The sequence below is a fragment of the Panthera tigris genome, chromosome E3 (genome assembly GCF_018350195.1).
Source record: "Panthera tigris isolate Pti1 chromosome E3, P.tigris_Pti1_mat1.1, whole genome shotgun sequence".
Taxonomy (NCBI): domain Eukaryota; kingdom Metazoa; phylum Chordata; class Mammalia; order Carnivora; family Felidae; genus Panthera; species Panthera tigris.
In genome coordinates this window covers 36,436,159-36,455,282 of record NC_056675.1, presented here as the reverse complement: position 1 = coordinate 36,455,282, position 19,124 = coordinate 36,436,159, and the positions used below count along the sequence as shown (strand labels likewise).

General features: G+C 43.6%; 1 protein-coding gene across 10 annotated transcripts in view; it reads left to right on the top strand.

Moving 5' to 3' along the window:
* RBFOX1 (RNA binding fox-1 homolog 1) overlaps positions 1-19,124 on the top strand; it is a 1,530,248-nt gene that overhangs the window by 49,287 nt on the left and 1,461,837 nt on the right. For 2 of the 10 annotated variants that reach the window (XM_042971125.1, XM_042971123.1), the window contains exon 1: positions 18,068-18,204. The exons of 7 other annotated variants lie outside the window; for them this stretch is intronic. In XM_042971125.1, coding sequence (XP_042827059.1) covers positions 18,202-18,204 — 3 coding nt within the window. In that variant the 5' untranslated portion in view covers positions 18,068-18,201. Of the gene's footprint in view, positions 1-18,067; positions 18,301-19,124 lie in introns of those variants that run through there. One more of the 10 variants, XM_042971121.1, reaches the window with a different exon arrangement.

Below are 19,124 nucleotides of genomic sequence, written 5' to 3'. Positions count from 1 at the left end.
TAGATGGATAAATGGAAGGATGGAGGAAGGGATGGATGGACGGATGGATGGATGGATGGATGGATGGATGGATAATATGTCAATGTTCGTTGAAATCTTCTAGCCTCTATTTTCCTTTTTCTCGTCACAGGTAAGTTCTCATTAGCTACTGGCAGCAACATCAGATTGATTGGGGCACCATCTTTGCACATGATGAAAACCCTGTGGTCTGCCACCTAGAGGTCTGGAGCTGTTCAGGTGCTGAGTGAGTTCTGGAGTTCTGAGAATCCTCAAGGAGATATATTTTTCTCTAGATTGTCACTTTCCTCTCAGAGTTTAAGTAGTATTGGTATGTAGACACCAGGGTCTAGGTGATCTAGGAAAGCATTAATGGTGGGGCTTTTGGAGCTCTGAAAGGTAATATTTTCTGAGTGTCTTCCATGGCCCAAGTATAGTAAGTACCCTGCACAATTATTTAATCCCTAGCAAAGTTGTATAGGGCAAACTTTCCTGAGTGATGGAATTAGAATTTGAACCCAGTTTTTCCTGACCCTGGAACCCATGCTCTTAACTTCTACACTGGCATTTTCCCAGATATGCATGTGTGTGTTATACAAGATGGGTTTTAGATACTTCACTGATAGGATTATTCATTCTCGTGGTTATATGTTTGCTTAAATACATATTGGAGCAATACTAGTTTTTAATTTAAGATAATGTTGGAATTTCAAGATATATTAAATAAAGATTTCCAATTTTAAGGAAAATACTAAATATCTAATAGTGCAGCTGGTACAAATATGGCAAAAACCATGAGGGTAGCACAGGATGACTGATGCTTAGGAAATATTGCGGTATGCCAAATGGAATATCCAGAGGGACTCACAACCCCTAAGTCATTCCTCAGCTGCTTCTCCCAATTCTTTAATTTTGTGTAAATATTTATTTCTTTTTGAGAGAGAGAGCCCAAGCTGGGGAGAGGCAGAGAGAGAGAGGGAGAGAAAGGATCTGATGCAGGCTCTGTGCTGGCAGCAGAGAACCCAACATGGGACCCGAACCCATGAACCGTGAGATCATAACCTGAGCTGAAGTCAGACGCTTAATACACCAAGTCACCCAAGTGCCCCAGATTTCCCCTAATTTTTTAAGCCTGGAGGATCTACAGCTCTTAAACCATTGTCAACTGCTGTGTTCTTTAGTTTTTCATTCTAGGTTATTGAGCTAATCAACTATTAAGAACTAAGGGAGTCATAAGTGGAAAAGAAGTTTTGACATGGGAATCAGAGAAGAGGTTAACTATAGATAGGTATACCAGTTAATGGGATGTATATTCAGCATGGGCTGCATCTTTGCATTTTCAACTCTTTTTGATTCCCTTTCTTTGAAAAGAGGAAGGCTTTGCTCCTGAGTTTGGAAGAAAGGTCGAAGTAGGTTGAGATGTGATCGCATGATCTGACCCCCATTGACCCCATGCTTCAGAGAAGATGACTAATATCTCTGTCACTCTCTCATTCCCCTACCCTCGCGAGTTTCCAAAGAAGACTCTATTCCTAGCCTATGGCGAGCACTTAGGGAAATGAGTTAATTTTTGTAAAGTTCTTAGATGTGTGCCTGGCACATTTTAATTACCATTTGTATTTGTTTTTACCTTTAATATGATTAGAATAGTACATGGATTGAATGGGTTAGAGCAGAGAAGTAGCAAAAGCATGGTTTTCAGAATCCAGTGGGAGTTATGTGTTAAGAATCTGTGTTACCTGCTATATGTAATCTCCAGCTTCTGTTGCCCTGTTCTCTGCCCTACAGTAACAAGATCCTGAGTCCTCTAGTGGCATTTAGATCTGGCCACTGGAAGGCATCCTGGCTAGAAATCTGAGGGAAGGAGAAGAATGAGGTCAGGGTATTTGTTCCTCTGGCACCCTCTCTATGAGATTTCCTCTGCCCTTTACCTGAAGGTCAGTGTTTCTTTTCTCAAGCACCTGTTCTGAATAGTTCCGTCTTTCTCAGTTCTCTTTATGACTCTCCTCCCACCCCCTTGTTCCTTGAGACCTAGGGATAATAATGATGGCTTTGTTGACATTAGTCTAGGTTGATATTACATCTGGGGCCTTGGACAAGTTCCTCAAACTCTTTTAGGCTTACTGTCTTCATCTACAAAACAGCTAAGCCAGGTTCTCAAACTCAAATGTCAGGGACCAGGCTAGGGTCTCAAATGAGTGGGGTGAGACTACACCCAGCCTCAAGCCTCTTCCCAGTTCCCACCATGGCCATGTAAGAAAGCAGGCCCAGTGGCCAGACATTGTGATTTGCCCAGAGAATCCAGAAATCCAGCTCGTGTATGCAGTCTCTTGATTTTTAAATGTTAGAAACTTAGTGAATGTTAATTTTGAAAGGTCAGAGAGGCCAAAATTTGGGTTAAGAGTTATTGAGAGGACTGCAGGTAACACATACAAGAAAGTGTTGCACAGTGGTTTGGCATACTGACTCCAGAGCCCCACTGCCTGAATTTGAATGAAGACCCTGTGTTTACTAGCTAGGTGACCTTGGACATTTTACATTGCTTCTTTTTTAAAATGTATTTATTTATTTTTGAGAGGGGGGGAAGGAGAGCATGTACACAAGTTGGGGAGGGGCAGAGAGACAGAGACAGCGAATCCGAAGTGCACAGACAGACTTGGGGCTCCAACTCATGAACCATGACACCATGACCTGAGCCAAAGCCAGACTCTTAACCAACTGAGCCACGCAGGTGCCCCTATTATGCTTCTTTGAGCCTCAGTTTCCCTATCTGCAAAATGGGGATAATCTTATACCTGTCTCTTATGGTTGTAATGAGGATTAAAAGGGTTAATATTTGAAAAGATTTAAGAGACTGTCTGGTACATAGAAAGCACTATGTAAGTGTTGGCAAATAAAAATGAATAAATATATACTTGATTCAATGCTTGGAATATCAGAGATTTTTCAGCGTATGGGAGCTTAAGCAGATGAATGTCCAGGTTTTAGCTATGGGAATAAAAACACAAATTTCTCCAGCTTCCTGTGTATTATTAAGTTAACATGAATTCCCAAAATAATGGAAGCTTTTCATTTTATTTCTCCCTCCAGAATGGTCTATTTAATGCCACTTGCCTTGAGTTAGTAGTGTCTGACTTCAGAGGTCCTCATCAGGGTACATTGATACTCAGCCCTAAGATTGTTCTAATAAGCTTTATTGACTTGCTGAACCTCAGAGTTCTTTTTATTGACATGCAGTGTAAATCATTCCATCTGACATTTGAATGTCCTTTCTGAGAAACGTGTTAGACCTTACATGGGTACTGAGCTCCTGATGATGTGTGCATTCCTTAGTCAAGCATGCAGTGGCTTAGATGAAGATATCACACACAAAGCCTTGTTTTAAGGTAAGATTGGATGGGAGGAAGGCCATGAAATTTTGTTTTGTTGGAAAAAAGTTTTTTTCTGAGATATGGGAAGGTTGTACATTTTAATGGGGCTATAGTTATTTTCTCTGTCTTTAGAAACTGTTAAAAGCCAAGAGGTTATTGCTCAATATTTGGTAGCTTGAGAGGTACAGATAGTAATCTACCAGCTTGCTTTGAAGAGAGAATCATGTGACTTTGAATTCAGAAAATTTTGTTCAAATTTATTCTTGAAAAGGGGAAGGAAACAAACCCTGCAGCTGAAATTTTCTAATACAATAGCCGTTTAAGGAACCATCCTGCCTTCCAGGAATTCAGTTTCTTGGATAATGTTTCATGAGCCCATCTGGACATGCATTCCCTTCCTCAGTCATTCTGCCAATGTTTATTGGGCATCTGCTATGGGCCAGGCACCTGCTAGTGCTGGTAGTACACTGACAAATGTGACAGTGTCCTGCCCCTGAGAAGCTCATGATCTACTTGGGAAGATATAAAATTGATAATTAAAATACAAGGCATTGAGTGTTACAAGAGAGCAGGAATTTTCACCTTTGGTACTGTTGATTTTGGAGGCTGGATCCTTCTTTGTTGTGGGGGCTGTCTGTAGATGTTGAACAGCATCTCTGGCCTCCACCAACTAGAGGCCAGAGGAATCCTCCCTCCAGTGACGACAACCCAAAAGGTCACTAGTCATTGCCAAACATCCCCTGGGGGGCGATGCTGCCCCTGTTGAGAACCACTGTTAAGTAGAGACATTTACACAATTTCTTGGGAAAGGAGCAACTGATTCATGTAGGAAAAGTGAGGTAGACTTTTCAAAAGGATGACGACATTTGAGCTGGGTCTTGAGATAGAAATATAGCTCAACAACCAGTGAAGTAAAAGTTTAGCACTTCAGGCAAAGGGGATACAATGGTATGACAGAACATAGACTATTTAGAGAACAATGTGTAATTCTTTGTAGGTGAAATTAAACTGCTTGCCAGATAAGGCTATAAAGGCAGGCTTGGGCCAGGTCATAGAGAGTCTTATATACCAAGAAAAGATGTTTAGACTTCATCCCATTGGTAATGGAGAAGCAATGAACTTATTAAGTGGTGTGTTAATATTTGCATCGTATGGCCTGTTTGATTATTCATTCAGCACCTGGTAATAGCACCCCCATTTCCTTTGGGGGAATTACCTGCCCACCATTCTGAGACTGGTGGTTTAGGTGGGGTTGAACTCATACCCTGGTTCCACAGATCTGGCTAACCACAGCATGTATCCACCTGGTCATGTGGTTAGTTCAGTGGTGGGCATGTGATATCATCCAGGCCGGTGGGGGCACATTCTAGGATTAAAGGACATCCTCTTTCCACTGGGGTTACTAGTTTAGAAGAATATTATCTTCACGTTTGGAATTTGTGGAGGGCATATTTTTTTAACTTTATTCATCTATTTTGAAAGAAAGAGAGAGTACAAGTTGTGGAGGGACAGAGAGAGAGGGAGAGAGAATCCCAAGCAGGCTCTAGACCATGAACAGTGAGACTATGACCTGAGCCAAAGTTGGTTGCCTAACTGACTGAGCCACCCAGGCACCCCAATTGGAGGGCACCTTGACTCAACAATTGAAGTGCATGTTGAGGATACCAACATAGGGGAAAGTAGAAACAAGAGACAAAGCCTAAAACTGTGTGCTTTGGAATTTGTACTCACACGTAACAATAAATCACGTTTCTAGTTTATACTGGCTTGAGTTTCTGTAACTTGGAAGGGGAAGAGAGAGAGCTGACAAATACAGTATTTAAAACATTGTTCTTGGATATCTAGAGAATTGAGTGTGTGCAGGGAAGGGTTTCTTACAAAGAAACCAGCTAAGAGGCTAGTGTACCAGTGCAGACAGAAGATAAGATGCAATGGGTGGAAATGGAGGGAACCTAAGAGAATTGATAGAGGAAATAAGAGTTTCTCCCACATGTGTTGAGTAGCATGCATGGCTTGCAGGCCCTCCACACCATGACACTGATCCTTCCTTTTCTCTCACGTCTGCATCATCCATTTAGGATTATCTCCTGGGAATGGGGTGGGATAGCACCTAAGATGACACTAAATTATCCCTTTCTCTTGGAAGCCACATTCTTGTGTAACGTCTTCTCTGTAGGTGTGGGCTAGACTTCTTGATTCGCGTCAAATGTGTGGAATAGGACAGAAATAATGAGATATCACTTCCAAAATTGGGTCATAAAAAGACATTGACTTTGCTTGTTTATTGCTTTGAGGAAAGTAGCTGCCATGTTGTGGGCTGCTCAACTGAACTGCTCATGTGGCTAGGAGCTGAGGTTGGACACCAGCCAGCAGCTCTCAGTCCACAAACTTCTGTTCTGAAGAACAGAATCCTTCCAATAACTGCATGAGTGAGTGTGGGAGTAGATCCTTCCCTAGTCAACTCCTGAGATGAAACTGCAGCCACAATTGACATTTTGCAGCCTTATCAGAGACTTAAGCCAGAGGCACCCATCACTCTGTGCCCACATCCTGACTTATAGACACTATGAGTTAATGTTTGCTGTTTTGAGCTGCTTAATTTTGGAGCAAATAGTTATGCATCAAGATACACATATTACAGTGGGATTTAGTTCCTATTTTATGTTATATAGATAGTAATCAATAAATACTTGTAGAATAAGTGAATAGATTGATTATAAACAGCAGCCCCAGATGCTTGGCAAAAAGCCCGATGACAGTGGTATACAGGATGCTGGAGAAATGGCAGTTGGAAACTTAGCTGAGACATGAAGGGTGCAGAGACCTTTGGGACCTGGCAGCTCTGGGGACATTAATGACATACAGGAAGTGACTTTGGAAGTGTGCAAAGAATGGGATGTATTTAAGGAGGGTGGTGTCCTGGCAGAGTAGATAGAAAAAGAGACCATTATGGAGCAGCTAGGAGGCAGGAAGATGCCAGGAGGGGCTGTTTCTGAAGCCAAAGAGAGATGTCAAGGGACTGTCAACACACCAGATGATGAAGAGATAGCAACCAAGATTAAGGACTGAACTTGGCCATGGGGTGGGGCAGAGGAGAGCAGTCATCAGTTAAGAAGATGCTAAAATCATAGCTCCAATGGAATTGTATGAACAGAAAAAGCAGATTATAGTAGATCATTGGGTGATGGAGGAATGGAGGTGATAAACATGGTCAGATTGCAGTAGAAGTAGGCCCCAACTAGTAGTGCACTTAAGGTTGAAAAAGAGTTGAAGGAGGAGGGTTAACATAAGCGAGCTTCAGCGTATTTACATCCTGACAACCAGGAAAGTCTGAAGACGGAACAGAGAGAACGATGAGCTGGTGTAGAAAGATCCTGGAGGAGGGGTGAAAAGATGGAAACAAGGCACTCCAGCCGGGCATTTAGCCTTGGCACTGAGAAGTGTGTTCAGATAAGTACTTACATTTTGGTTCAACATCTGTCCTGTGCTGTTCTGTTCTGTATTCTCTGTGAACTACTCCAGAAAAATGTGGTTGCTTTTATTGCCAAGTTGCTTAATTGCCTTACGGGATAATGGCAAGCAAGCTAGTCTTGGAGCTTTTGAACACGGAGACGAATCAAAGCAGGAAGAGGTAGAGAAATCAAATAGACTGATGGCCTTTTCATTGACAGTCTTTCAAGTTGGTTACCCTTTCTTTTGTCAGTCTAGTAATGGTTGCTGACATCTGCAAAATACTTTTTAAACTAAAAATAGAGAGGAATGGTAGAAAATTCTACCTGCTATCATCAGGCATATATGCTTTATGCTTTGCTTTCTTTCCCCTGTTGTCTATTAATAAAAGAACTCTCATGCAAATACCAGGTCCAGACCATTTTTAACAGTGCTTCCAGGATTAATAACCATCACTTCATACTGTTTAAAAACGACCTACCAAAAAGGAATAATGGTCTACTTGAGTCTACCACGTAAAACTGCCAATGCATTTTCACCTGTTCACTTTATCCTCATACCAGTGAGTCAAGTAGGGCTTTCATGCAAAGAAGCTGTTGCAGCAAGGCTTGACTGTCTGCCTCCACACTGCCCGGCTGGGACAGAACCTGGAGGCTCCTGAAGCCTAATTGTTTATTCTCACTAATGCATTACATCACTGTTTCTTACTCCTACTTATGGCTACAGAGACTCCAAAATGGCACTTCCTGAGTGGTCCCATGGGTTCCCTGCAAAATACCTGTAGATTTTAATATATTCATGGTGCATAATCAGTGCTTCAGAATCTTGCTAACAATTACCTCTTTTCTGTGAGTTTGAGAGCACAGCAAGCAATCATGTTTTCAAAGAGAAGGGAAATATCCATGCACAAAGCGCTCAGATCTTTAAATGTTGAATTCCTATTCTCTCTCCACTTCCAACCGTATCCACAAGTCATTCTGCTGTTGGACTAATCACACAGGTACTTGGAACACCTGTGACAGGAATACATGTGGGGTGTGTGTGTGTGTGTGTGTGTGTGTGTGTGTGTGTGTGTTTTGAAAAATCACATTCCCAGGTCTCATACCAGACTTTGTGAGTCAGAATCTTTAGAGTGGTACCCAGGATCTGAATTTTGTTAAGCGTCAGAGATAATTTTTTTTCTAAATGTTTATTCATTTTTGAGAGAGAGAAAAAGAGAGGGAGGGAGGGAGGGGTAGGCAGAGAGAGGAGGACAGGATCCAAAGAGGGCTCTGCGCTGATAGCAATGAGCCAGATGCAGGGCTTGAACTCACAAACTGTGAGATCATGATCTGAGCTGAAGTCAGCGGCTCAACTGACTGAACCACCCAGGAGCTCCAGAGATAATTTGTTCAAGTTTATTTATTTATTTTGAGAGAGAGACAGAGCATATGAGTGGGGGAGGAGCAGAGAGAGAGAACCCCAAGCAGGCTGTGCACTGACAGAGGCTCACACAGGGGCTTGAACCCACAACCATGAGATTATGGCTCAGTTACACAGGGGCTCCAACCCACGAACCGTGAGATTATGACCTGAGCCAAAATCAAGAGTCAGACACTCAACCAACCGAGCCACCCAGGTGCCCCCCCCTCCCCCGCTTAGAGATAATTTTCTTAAAAATTTTATTTATTTTTAGAGAGAGCACAAGCAAGGGCAGAAAGAGAGGGAGATAGAGAAACCCAGTGCAGGGCCCAACATGGGGCTAAATCTCATGATCCATGAGACCATGACCTCAGCCAAAATCAAGAGCCAGATGCTTAACCAACTGAGACATCCAGGTGCCCTAGCATCAGAGATAATTTTATATATACCCTGGTTTGACAACCACAAGACATTTGGACACTGGACAAGTGGAGTTTCATAGGTAATGAGAGATACAGGGTCTTTTCATTCCTATGGGGCACATCGTTGACTGTGCCTGTGAAGCCAGTATGTCCCATTCTTCTTGGGGACATTGAGAATATAGAAGATGCTATCATTGTCCCATACCACCAGACCCCTCTTACTAACTGTTTAGCATTACATCCATACATTCTGGGCTTCCAGATATCGGCACCACTGCCTAAGGACTCTCTGATCAGTAGATCCCACTCTTCCCATGCCCAAGGAAGGCTGAAGTGGCCCTGGATTAACACACTACCGTACTTAACTGATCTTTAAGCAATGGTTGACACAAATAATTGTATAAATATTTTGGACCCCTGGGCGGAATAACTGTATGGGCATTTCTACCTTGGCTTCCATAATTCTTTAGTGGTAATAATTTGCAATTACTCACTCTGATAATACAGTTTTTGCTGGCTCTTGTCCCTTTCCTACCTCACTTTCCCACCCCTTGCCATTTTTTGTTTCCTGGGTTTGCCTCCAAATTTATACATGCACTCAAATACTGGTCTCATGGTCTTCTGGGGGAACCCAAAAGAGCATCTGTAGATTAATGCAGCAGAACATTTTGATCCAAGCCTAAAGTAATGGTGTGGGGAAATGCAGAGAAAAGAAAACCAAAGAAGGCATGGAAACATGCTTCATAGAAGAGTTCACTTCTTACCAAATGCCCACACTGTATCCTTTAGATGTTTATGTTCAATATCCCAAATTTTAGCTATTTTCTGATATTTCCTCATATTAACTACTATATACTCTTGAAACATATTCCTGGTGATTCTTTTTAATTTACAGGTTTTTGCCTCTTAATAGAAATATAAAAAATAAATAGAAATAATAAATGTATAAATGGAGAATGTAGTAATGCACACTTTGACCATGATTTACAGACATTTTACTTCTCAGAACATCTATAACTCACCAGTAACCACTGCAAATGCATATTCTCCCTTGTAAGCTTGCATATTTCATCCTATATGGCTTAAATATCTTTACTTATCCATTTGTAATAAAATGACTAGGACTTAAAGTAAGTGCATTTGAAAGAAATCGATTGTCAATACTCTGTGCTGCTAATACATGGAACATTTTTCCCCCTGAGGTGTTAGTACATTAAGGCAAAACTATTTATGTTTTGATTATAAATTCATTAACTATTTACACTTCATTGACTTAAAGCTTTTATTTTTTTTCTTAAGTCTCACTTTCAACCTTCATGGTTGACTTCACTGAACTATTGAAAGCAATGTTTATGTTTTTTTTAAAAAAAAACATTTTTAGTAGGATTTTAGAATATATACACAATTTTTCTGTCTCATGGCCTGTGAACCCTCTGTACCTAAGGAGAGATTTTGGAGATGAAACAAAGCATGCCATGTCCCTGAAATCAGACTGCTAACAATTTAAAAATGATATTCTGAGCTTGTTAGGTTTGTAAGCTTTGAAAATTTGACTTTTTCTTCTTCTCTCAGATTCCATACCTGAAATATGGGAATAGTAATAGTACCTACCCTACAGGGCTCCTCTGAAGCTAGATGTCATGTCTGAGGCTTTGCATAGAGGAAGTTCTCAAAATTATTTTTATTTTTTCCACTTCTTTTCCCTCAAGTCCTAAGCCGGCATATAATTACTTACTACCTTATCTAGTACGAGAATAAAACTGGCATCTAATTCCCAATTCACCATTTCATTGTGAGTAAATGAAGTTGGCAAGCGCTTTTTGCTAATGGCCACTCAGACTCTGAACTTTCAAGGCTGGAAGGAAGGAGGTTGTGGTCAGCTCCACCCAGTTTGCCTCCATGGGTCATCCAGGATTGTGGTGATTTTGTTCTGTTAGTTTAAGGCAGGCTGGGTATTGGCCCAAAATATGAAGCATCTGGAGGAGGGAGATGAAGTGTGGAAAGCAGCAGAATTGTCAAGACCATGTTGCCTTTCTTCAAGATGACCCTGCTGTAGAGCTGTTACGTGGAAATCACCACGCATTTCATCCGAACTGTTCTCATGTGCCAGGCTTGATGCCGAGGGGCTTCTCACGGGTTATACCGTTTAATTACTGACACCTTGATTTGATTCCTTAAACAAGAGCTTACTGGCCTGGTGACTGTGAGCAAGTGTTTTCATTTCTCTGGACCTCCGTTTCTGGTTGTGTAAAATGAGGATAGTAATAAAACCTCGTTGATGGAGTTGTTAGGAGGGGTCAATGAGAATGTGAGTGGAGGTGTGGACCATGAGGCTTGGTTCATAGTAAGCCTGAGTAAACATTAATGATCATTACTGTCTCACTACTATTACTAGTGGTGGTACTTCTGCTATCACTGTATGGATCAGGATGCTTTGTATCAGTGGACCCCTCCTTGGGTGACTTGCCCCCCAGAGAGACTACGGAAGTGTCTGGAGACACTTCTAGTTCTCGGAATTGGTAGGAGGGGATAAAGGGGTGTTAAACAGCCAGGCATGCTACAGCCATGGAGTGGGTAGAGGCTAAGGATGCTGCTAAACATCCTGTAGGGCATAGATAGCCTCCCCCCGGCTACTACAAAGGGTTATCTGATCCAAAATGTTAGTAGAGCCACATTCAAGAAACTCTGCTTTAGGGCATATATATAATGATAGATGTTACTGGCTCTTTATTCTGTCCTGCTCTGTAATCCTCAGGCTGGTCATAAGATACCTATGGCAGGTCCAGAGGTCATAACTACACAAGGAAACATCTGGAATAAGAAAAAAAATTTTTTTCTATGGGTTTCACTTGAGTCAAGAAGAACACATTCAATAAGCATATAAATCACCTTTTCCTGGGTCAGATAACACGGGGTCTATGACAATTCTTAAACCAATCTCTTACCGAAAGCCTGGAGTTATCATGCTTGAAGATGTGGATCACTTTCGGTGTCCTCTGTATTAATAGTTGCTATTATTATATTAATTATGTATTCATTATTTTTATCACTATCATTATCTCTGTTTTTTTTTCCTTTTTTCCTATTTTACACAAAAGAAAGCGGAGGATTAGTGATGTTTAAAAAATCTTGCTTAGTTCACATTGCTATTACGTGCTAGATAACACCATATGAAAACAGAATCTCTTAGTCTAGAGCTTTATCCACTTTTTTCTTAAAGATGTGTGATTCTATATTTCTTAAAGACATACTAAATTATATATAAATTAGCCAACCCTAAACCAAGGACACAGCTTAATCTGTATACTCATTATTGGCCAAGCATTTGGAAATCTTTGTTTACTCAATTCTGACCATGCTCAAAATATTTGTTTCCAGAATGCATTTTATATAAGCAGGCTTCCTTTTGTGTTGCAGATCACTGAACCTCCCTTTTTATTTTTCTTATTCCAAGACCAATGGACTAGGAATCCCTACTTTCATGACTGTAAATCACTGACCTGATTCTAAGCCTACTAAAATGGAGTGTAAGTTCTAGTAAACAGAAAGACAAGATACATCATGACTTAGACTTCATGAGCCCAGCTCCGACACAAAACAGACTTAATTTTGAATCTTGGCCTACCCATTCACTAGCTGTGTGGGCTTGGCCAAGCCATTGAACTTTCTCCTCCGTTTAAGCTTTGGTTTTCTCATCTATAAAAAGGAAAGCATGATGGTACTTACACCTAGAATTGTACTGTAAAGATCAAATGAGATAATACAAGTAAAGAGCTTGTAGAGTAAATGCCACATACTTATTTCTATTGCTATTCTTAAAAAAATTTTTTTAATGTTTATTTTTGAGAGAGAGACAGAGACAGAGTGTGAATGGGAGAGGGGTAGAAAGAGAGGGAGATACAGAATCTGAAGCAGGCTCCAGGCTCTGAGCTGTTGGCACAGACCCCGACATGGGGTTTGAACCCATGAACTGTGAGATCAGGACCTGAGAGGAAGTTGGACGCTTAATCGACTGAGCCACTCAGGTGGCCCTCTGTTGTTATTCTTATCATCAGGATTGTTCAAAATCTTCCTTATGTTGCCATTACTGCTATCATCATCATTATTTGGGGGATGTGGGCAGGAAAGGAAAAAGGATGAGCCCAAGGAGAAGTAGAGAAACCATCACAAACTATTTCAAAGAAATTAAAAAAATTTTTTTTAATGTTTATTTATTTTTGAGAGATATAGAGACCGAGAGCAAGCGAGGGAGGGGCAGAGAGAGAGGGAGACACAGAATTCGAAGCAGGCTCCAGGACCCGAGCTGTCAGCACAGAGCCCGACACGGGACTCGAACTCATGAACCGTGAGATCATGGCCTGAACCGAAGTCGGATGCTTACAGACTGAGCCACTCAGGCGCCCCTAAAGACATTTTTAAACAGTGTGTAAGTTTGCATCTTTTCAGAAAAAGGAAACTCATCCCTAGACACTGGATGGCTTATTCCCGGTATTAAATGCCTTGGTTAATATCAAACTCCTGAACTTCATGATAGATCATGAGTTAGTTCAACCGATCAATAACTATATATTGAGTATCTGCCATGTGCCCAATGACTGAAGGGGGAATAGAGAATATGAGGTGAAATTCATTCCCTGTGGTCTTCAGTCTATTTAATTAGTTCATTAGTTGACCTAGACTGTGATAAAGCTTTGAGGTAAGCCTGAAGACTGAGCACTTGAGGGCAAGTCAGGTCTTACATAATATTAAGATTGTGTGAAGATTTTTATTTGATCATAGTCATTTATAAATCAATTGAAAATCTTCTCTTCAGTGACTGCTATTGCACAGTATCCTTTGGGAGGAGAAACAGAAGGATGCTTTACTACTTCAGTTATTTTTAGTTTGCTTTTTTTCATCCTTCTCCTATCTTCATGTACCACTCATCATCCTAAAAAATCCTAGAGCACTTTGGAGTAACCTATGAATCCTATGGTTCCCTAGACGTTTACACTGATCATCTGGAAAAGTTCTTGAACAAATAACAAAAATGATCATCGATACATCAGTGAAGGCAGCGCAATGTGAAGGCCATGGGTACTGGAATTATGGATGGTAGGTCTGGAATGCTTTTGAATCATTTCCTCATAAGTTGCTTTTTGATAAAGCAAACATGCCTGTTGTTTCAATTCAGGGCCCTTTATGAGCTTGCTCCAGTCAGTATCTTCAGCTTCATCGTTCACTGCCTTGCCTAATGCACTACTTTCCAGCCCTTTGAATTTAGCATGACTCTACTTATATCGAATAGATTTGCTGTTCCTTGAAGGAGAAATGCTCCCTTTTGCTTCACATAGTTTCCTAACCTGTGTTCTTCTCCAGAAATGGCCTTCACCCAACTCTTAGGGTAATTCTATTTATCTTCTCTGTTTAGAGGTGATCTCCTCGAGAAAGCTTTGTCTGACCTTCCTCTTCCCCCCATGTCTGACTATATTCTCCCATTCAGTAGACAATGAAATCTTTCTCAATTGTTGAGATCACTTATTTATGTACCTACTTACCATATTAGAGTATAAGTTCCTTGAGTGCAGGGACTGTGTTTATTTTATATAGGAAATGGTTTACAGGAGAGACTAGTCCTTGAGTGAGATACATGTTTGATGGCTTAAAGAATGAGGACTAAATGGATGAGTAGATTGATCTCACCCTACTTCAGAGAGGTCATCCTATTTAGACAGCAGTGACCACAAAGGAGCAGGAAGGTTCACCAAACATTTATTGAGCTTATTATACATTTGGCCCCCAGCACTGAGGAACTTTTCAGTCTAATGGTGGAGAACAACATTTACAGTAGGTGAAGACAAATGATATGATAAAACTAAATAGAGGTGTTTAGGGAGTTCACAGAGAGGCACTGGCCTTATCTATATGTGTGCAGGGGTGTGTGGAGAGGTGGGAGTTGGCAGGGAGAAAGGGATGCCTAAATGGAGATCTAAAAGCTATATATAAACTATCCAGGAAAAGAGAGTTTGTAGGAGTATTCCAGGTTGGAAACAGCATATGCAAAGAGTTGGAGAGCAAGAAGAGGAGATTATCTCCAGATCAGAGGGTCAACATAAAATGACAGCCAACTCATCTAGAAGCTTGTAACTCATGTAGAAGACTTTACACTTTATCTTGGAGGGCCATGAGGAACCTTAGGAAGATCCTAAATTTGAAAGTGAGAGAAGATTTACACTGTAGATGGATCTCGAACACTTTGAACACTGTTAGTGCAGCCAAAGAATGAGGGTACAAAGTCATTCTTTCCTACCAGCTTTATGGAAGACATTTTGACATATGTTTAGATCACAGATTGCAAAGTAATTTTTATGTCCAGTAGGAGGAGCCAAAGTCTCCATGTTCTTTATCACCACAGCTGGGCAGGTCTTGGCCCGGGGTTGTCCCAGGAGCTGTCTAATTCAGCACCCCTCATTACCTAGAAGTGACTCAATATGGAGAAATGATAGAGAAACTCTGCCTGGAATGTGAAAAGAAACAAATAGTTTCCAAATGAATAGCATAACAGCATACTATATTGATCTGCACTCTAATTTTGCTTTAAATTGTAATGAACGTCTCCTTCACTCATGTACAAAGCTTTTTTAAGCCACAAAGCAACACAGGTACCAGTGACTCATGCCTGATACTCATAGCTAATATATCTAGGCTTATTTTGACTCCAGAATAAGTCAAGAATCGACTCAGACTGACCTTGATTTTAAGATAGTTAAATCTGTTTTATTTCATTTCCAAGAGAAAAAATATATATATTAAAAAATAATAAAAGCACCTAGTGATTACCCATTTTAATGAAACAACAGCCAGTGTTTTTGCCTTGAATGATTGCATTCATTTTTTTCCCCCTTCTGGAATAAAAATGAAGGAGCACAGGGAAACAATTCCTGTTAGTGAATTTGCAAAAAACATTATATTTCAACAGAACTTCCCATTAACAGCCATTTATTTCTTCTCTCATTATTGATAATTTGCTTTTAAATTGAGAATACCTTTTTTACAACCCATCTTATCTCCCTGCACGGCTAGACAATTACATTTAAATTTGGTGGTTTTCCCATTGTAAACAGTTTCTGGAGGAAATGATTACAATGTTACTAACCCAGATTTATGGCTTCATTGTGCTACCAGTGAAGGGTAAGAGACTAGTATAAAGGGAAAAAAAGTTGTTTACATACAAATATATTATTATCAAAGAGAGTCCTAAGGAAGCATATGGTAAAACCAACCCAAATTGCAAAATCATCTACCGGGGCCAGTGATACAGATGACTTTCTGTATTTTGCAAACTTATTTTCTCAAATGATGATAACATATAACATGTTTGTTTGTTTTTAATTCCAGTTGTAGTTAGAAGTTTCCTTTCCTTGTTTTATCCTAATATTGGAAGAAACCCTAGCCTGACAGGCTTGCAGAAGAACTCTAGGGTCTGCTCCTTGTTAGGGACTAGGAAACGCTCATGTTGCAAAGCAAAAACATGCGACATGGTCCCTACTTGTGGAAATCTCATAGTCCTCCTTGGAAGAGGAGCCATACTGCTAATACAAAAACATTCGAAGAGGTGGGCAGGAAAATGAACATGAGCCTCAGATCAACTGTTCAAGGCCAGAATCTAGCCTTGTCCAATCCCAGTTGCCCCTGAGAAGGCAGCGTGGCAGGTGACACATACCATTAAGTTAGGAAGACCTGCCCCGAAATCCTGGTTGCTTGCCCGTTGTGTGGCCTTCAGCAAAGTATAACCCCAGTGGCCCCCCAACCTTGCTGTGCAGCATAATCACCTAAAACAGTTATCCAAAAAACAAATCAACAGCCTCCAAGCAAACAGAGTTTCTGGCTTAGCGAGTCCAGGTGGGCCAGAAGAAGCATTGCTTTAACCTCTCTGAGCACCTGGTTGGGGACCTGGTTAAGCCTACAGTATGTACTTCATCAGGTGTTGAGAAAATTCAATGTAAATGCTTCTACTGCATCGGGCAAAAAAAAGGAAGTCCTTATTGAGTGGTAGTAGTTCTTTAGGAGTCACAGGGATTCTGGTACTAAGGCAGCTGCTAAGAGGACAGTCTCTAGACCCCTGCAGAGTCCTGGGTTAGGCAGCCTGCAAGAGGCCAGGGCACGGGCCACAGTGCACATTCCCTTCCTGCAGGGTGTCTGGCCTCCATAACTTTTTGCCTCTCGGATAGGGCTCCACCTGTGTCCGGCCGTAGATTTCAAGATTCACCGGACAACTTTCCCAGAACAGAAATGGATGGGGGCAAGGAGCCGGCTCCACTTAGCATTTCCTTAGGGCGTCAAGAAACGTGGGGGTCAAGATGGAGCGGGGCGCGGGCACTCAATGAGCGACTCCACTTTGGGACAAGGACCTAGGGACGCAAAAGACTCGGGCTCATGACCCGCACTTCCAACTCTCCCCCCTTCACCTGTTTAGGCCCGAAGACCTAGGCACAGGGTCGCCTGCGGACCCGGGTTCTGCCCTCCACTGCCTGCTGGAATCCGAGGCTGCACGCGTGACAACAGCAGCGGTCCTGGCGACAGGGAGGGGGAGGGGGCGCTCCCGCTCGCACCGGATTATTTTTGGCTCCGCAGCCTGGGCTGCTTGCTGCCTGTCGCGCGCGCGCACACTCGCCAGCTCGCGCTCTCGCTCTCTCTCTCTCTCTCTCTCTCTCTCTCTCTCACACACACACACACACACAGTCACACATAGACACGCGCGCACACGCACATACACATGCACACGTTTTCTTGCTCGCTCTCTCGCTCTGTTCTCCTTTGTTTATTTTCTAATCTGTGTTTCTGTTTGAAGATCTCCTTTCCACTGTCTACTGTCCGCCTGCAAGCGCTCTCGCAGGCTGACCAGGCGCACACCGCTCCCCTTCATCACCCCAGCCCTCCTCCCGATCTCCCCAAGCGCGAGCGCGGGGTTTGAAGGTCACCTCCTTTCCAGTCCCGGTGCGAGCCGCGCCGCCGCCTCCTCCTCCAGCTGGAGCGGGTGGCACAGGCGGTGCTGCCCTGAAGTGGTTCTCGCAGCAGCGGGCTGCTGCAGCGGACAGAGCCCGGGGTCTGCACGGGTGGGGAAACCCGAACTCGCGGAGGGGAATCCCTTGCGCTGCGGCCCAGCCCCCGGGTGCACCCGCTGTGGGGCGGGGGCGCTCTGCCAGTCCTGGGGACAGCAAAGGCAGCTGCGGCCGGACCCACGCGTGCGCCTCCGGGACAGGAGGAGGAAGGAACGAAAGAGGCTCCCCGCATCTGGAGGGGACAGCGCCGTGCGCCCCGCCCCTGCGTCCGGAGTGAGAGAACTCTGAGCCTCCGACCTAGGCAGAGCACGGAGGAGCGGATGGTGTCTCGGCACTGAGGAACCTTGCGCTCTAGTCGTTCTGGAAGTGGCCGTTAGGACCCAGGCTGTCCGAACCCGCGCCTTGCCCAGCTGTGCCCAGCCCATCGCCCAGGCAGGGGCGCCAGGGCGGGGCTGACCTGCCCGCGAAGTTGCGGACAGCGTGGGAGAAACCAGCACCCCCTTTCGCCGCCTCCAGCTCATGGTGAGTGTGACTGGGGGTGCTGAGAGCGCAAGGGAATTGGAGGGTCTGGGGACGAGAGCGGAAGGCGACTGGAGCTAGGCTCGCTGGGAGTTCTAGGTAAGTCCAAGCGGAATCACCGCCTTTGCGTTCCCCCCACCCCCCAATTAGCCCAAAGGGTCCCACGGGGGAAGGACTTAGGTCTCCAAGAGCTGACCTCCTCCCAGCGCCAGGCTGGAAGAGCTGGACTGGGAACTTTTTCTGTGTGGTGGAAAGATCTCCATGTACATTCGCGCAGGGCCCGGGATCGTGAGCCCTAGCGCTTTACTTCCATAAGCACGCCCTTCCTCGCCCCAGAGCGCCCCTCCGGAGCGCCAAGGCTGCCCTGTCTGCTCTCTTGGGAGCGAGTCCCAGGTGCAGAGACCGGCGGGAACCTGCCTGCGCACTTTGGTTAGTCTATCTGGCTGGCTGGAAGCGAGATTTCAGTGCGCCCTGGGTCGCTGCCTTCTCCACCGCCCTTCTCGAGGTCTGAGGGAGGAGGTACTTTGGTGGCCTACGAGGGGGGTTTAGAAACGCCAAACCTCCTGTGGGAGGCGGGGAAGAGAGGAGGGTCACTGAGCTGGAGGGAGAGCTTCGTGTTTATTGGTACTGGCCTAAACGCCCGGAGATGTCACCGCGAGTTCAGCCCTGGGGAAGGGGGCCAGCCTGGGAGCTCAGGACCCGGAAACTCACACCGCACCCCTTGGGTCCTTTGACGTCTTAGACAACTTCACCCCGGGGTATGTGTTTGGGGGCGGCGGTAACAGAGTGGCAGCACAGGCCAGGGTCGCCCGTTTTCTGCTCCAATTTCTCAGCTCCAAGGATGGAGGTGAGGGCGGGGTTACGGGGCTGTTGCCACATCTCCGCTGCCTGGGGGATCACCTGGCAGGGATGCTCCTGGAGCC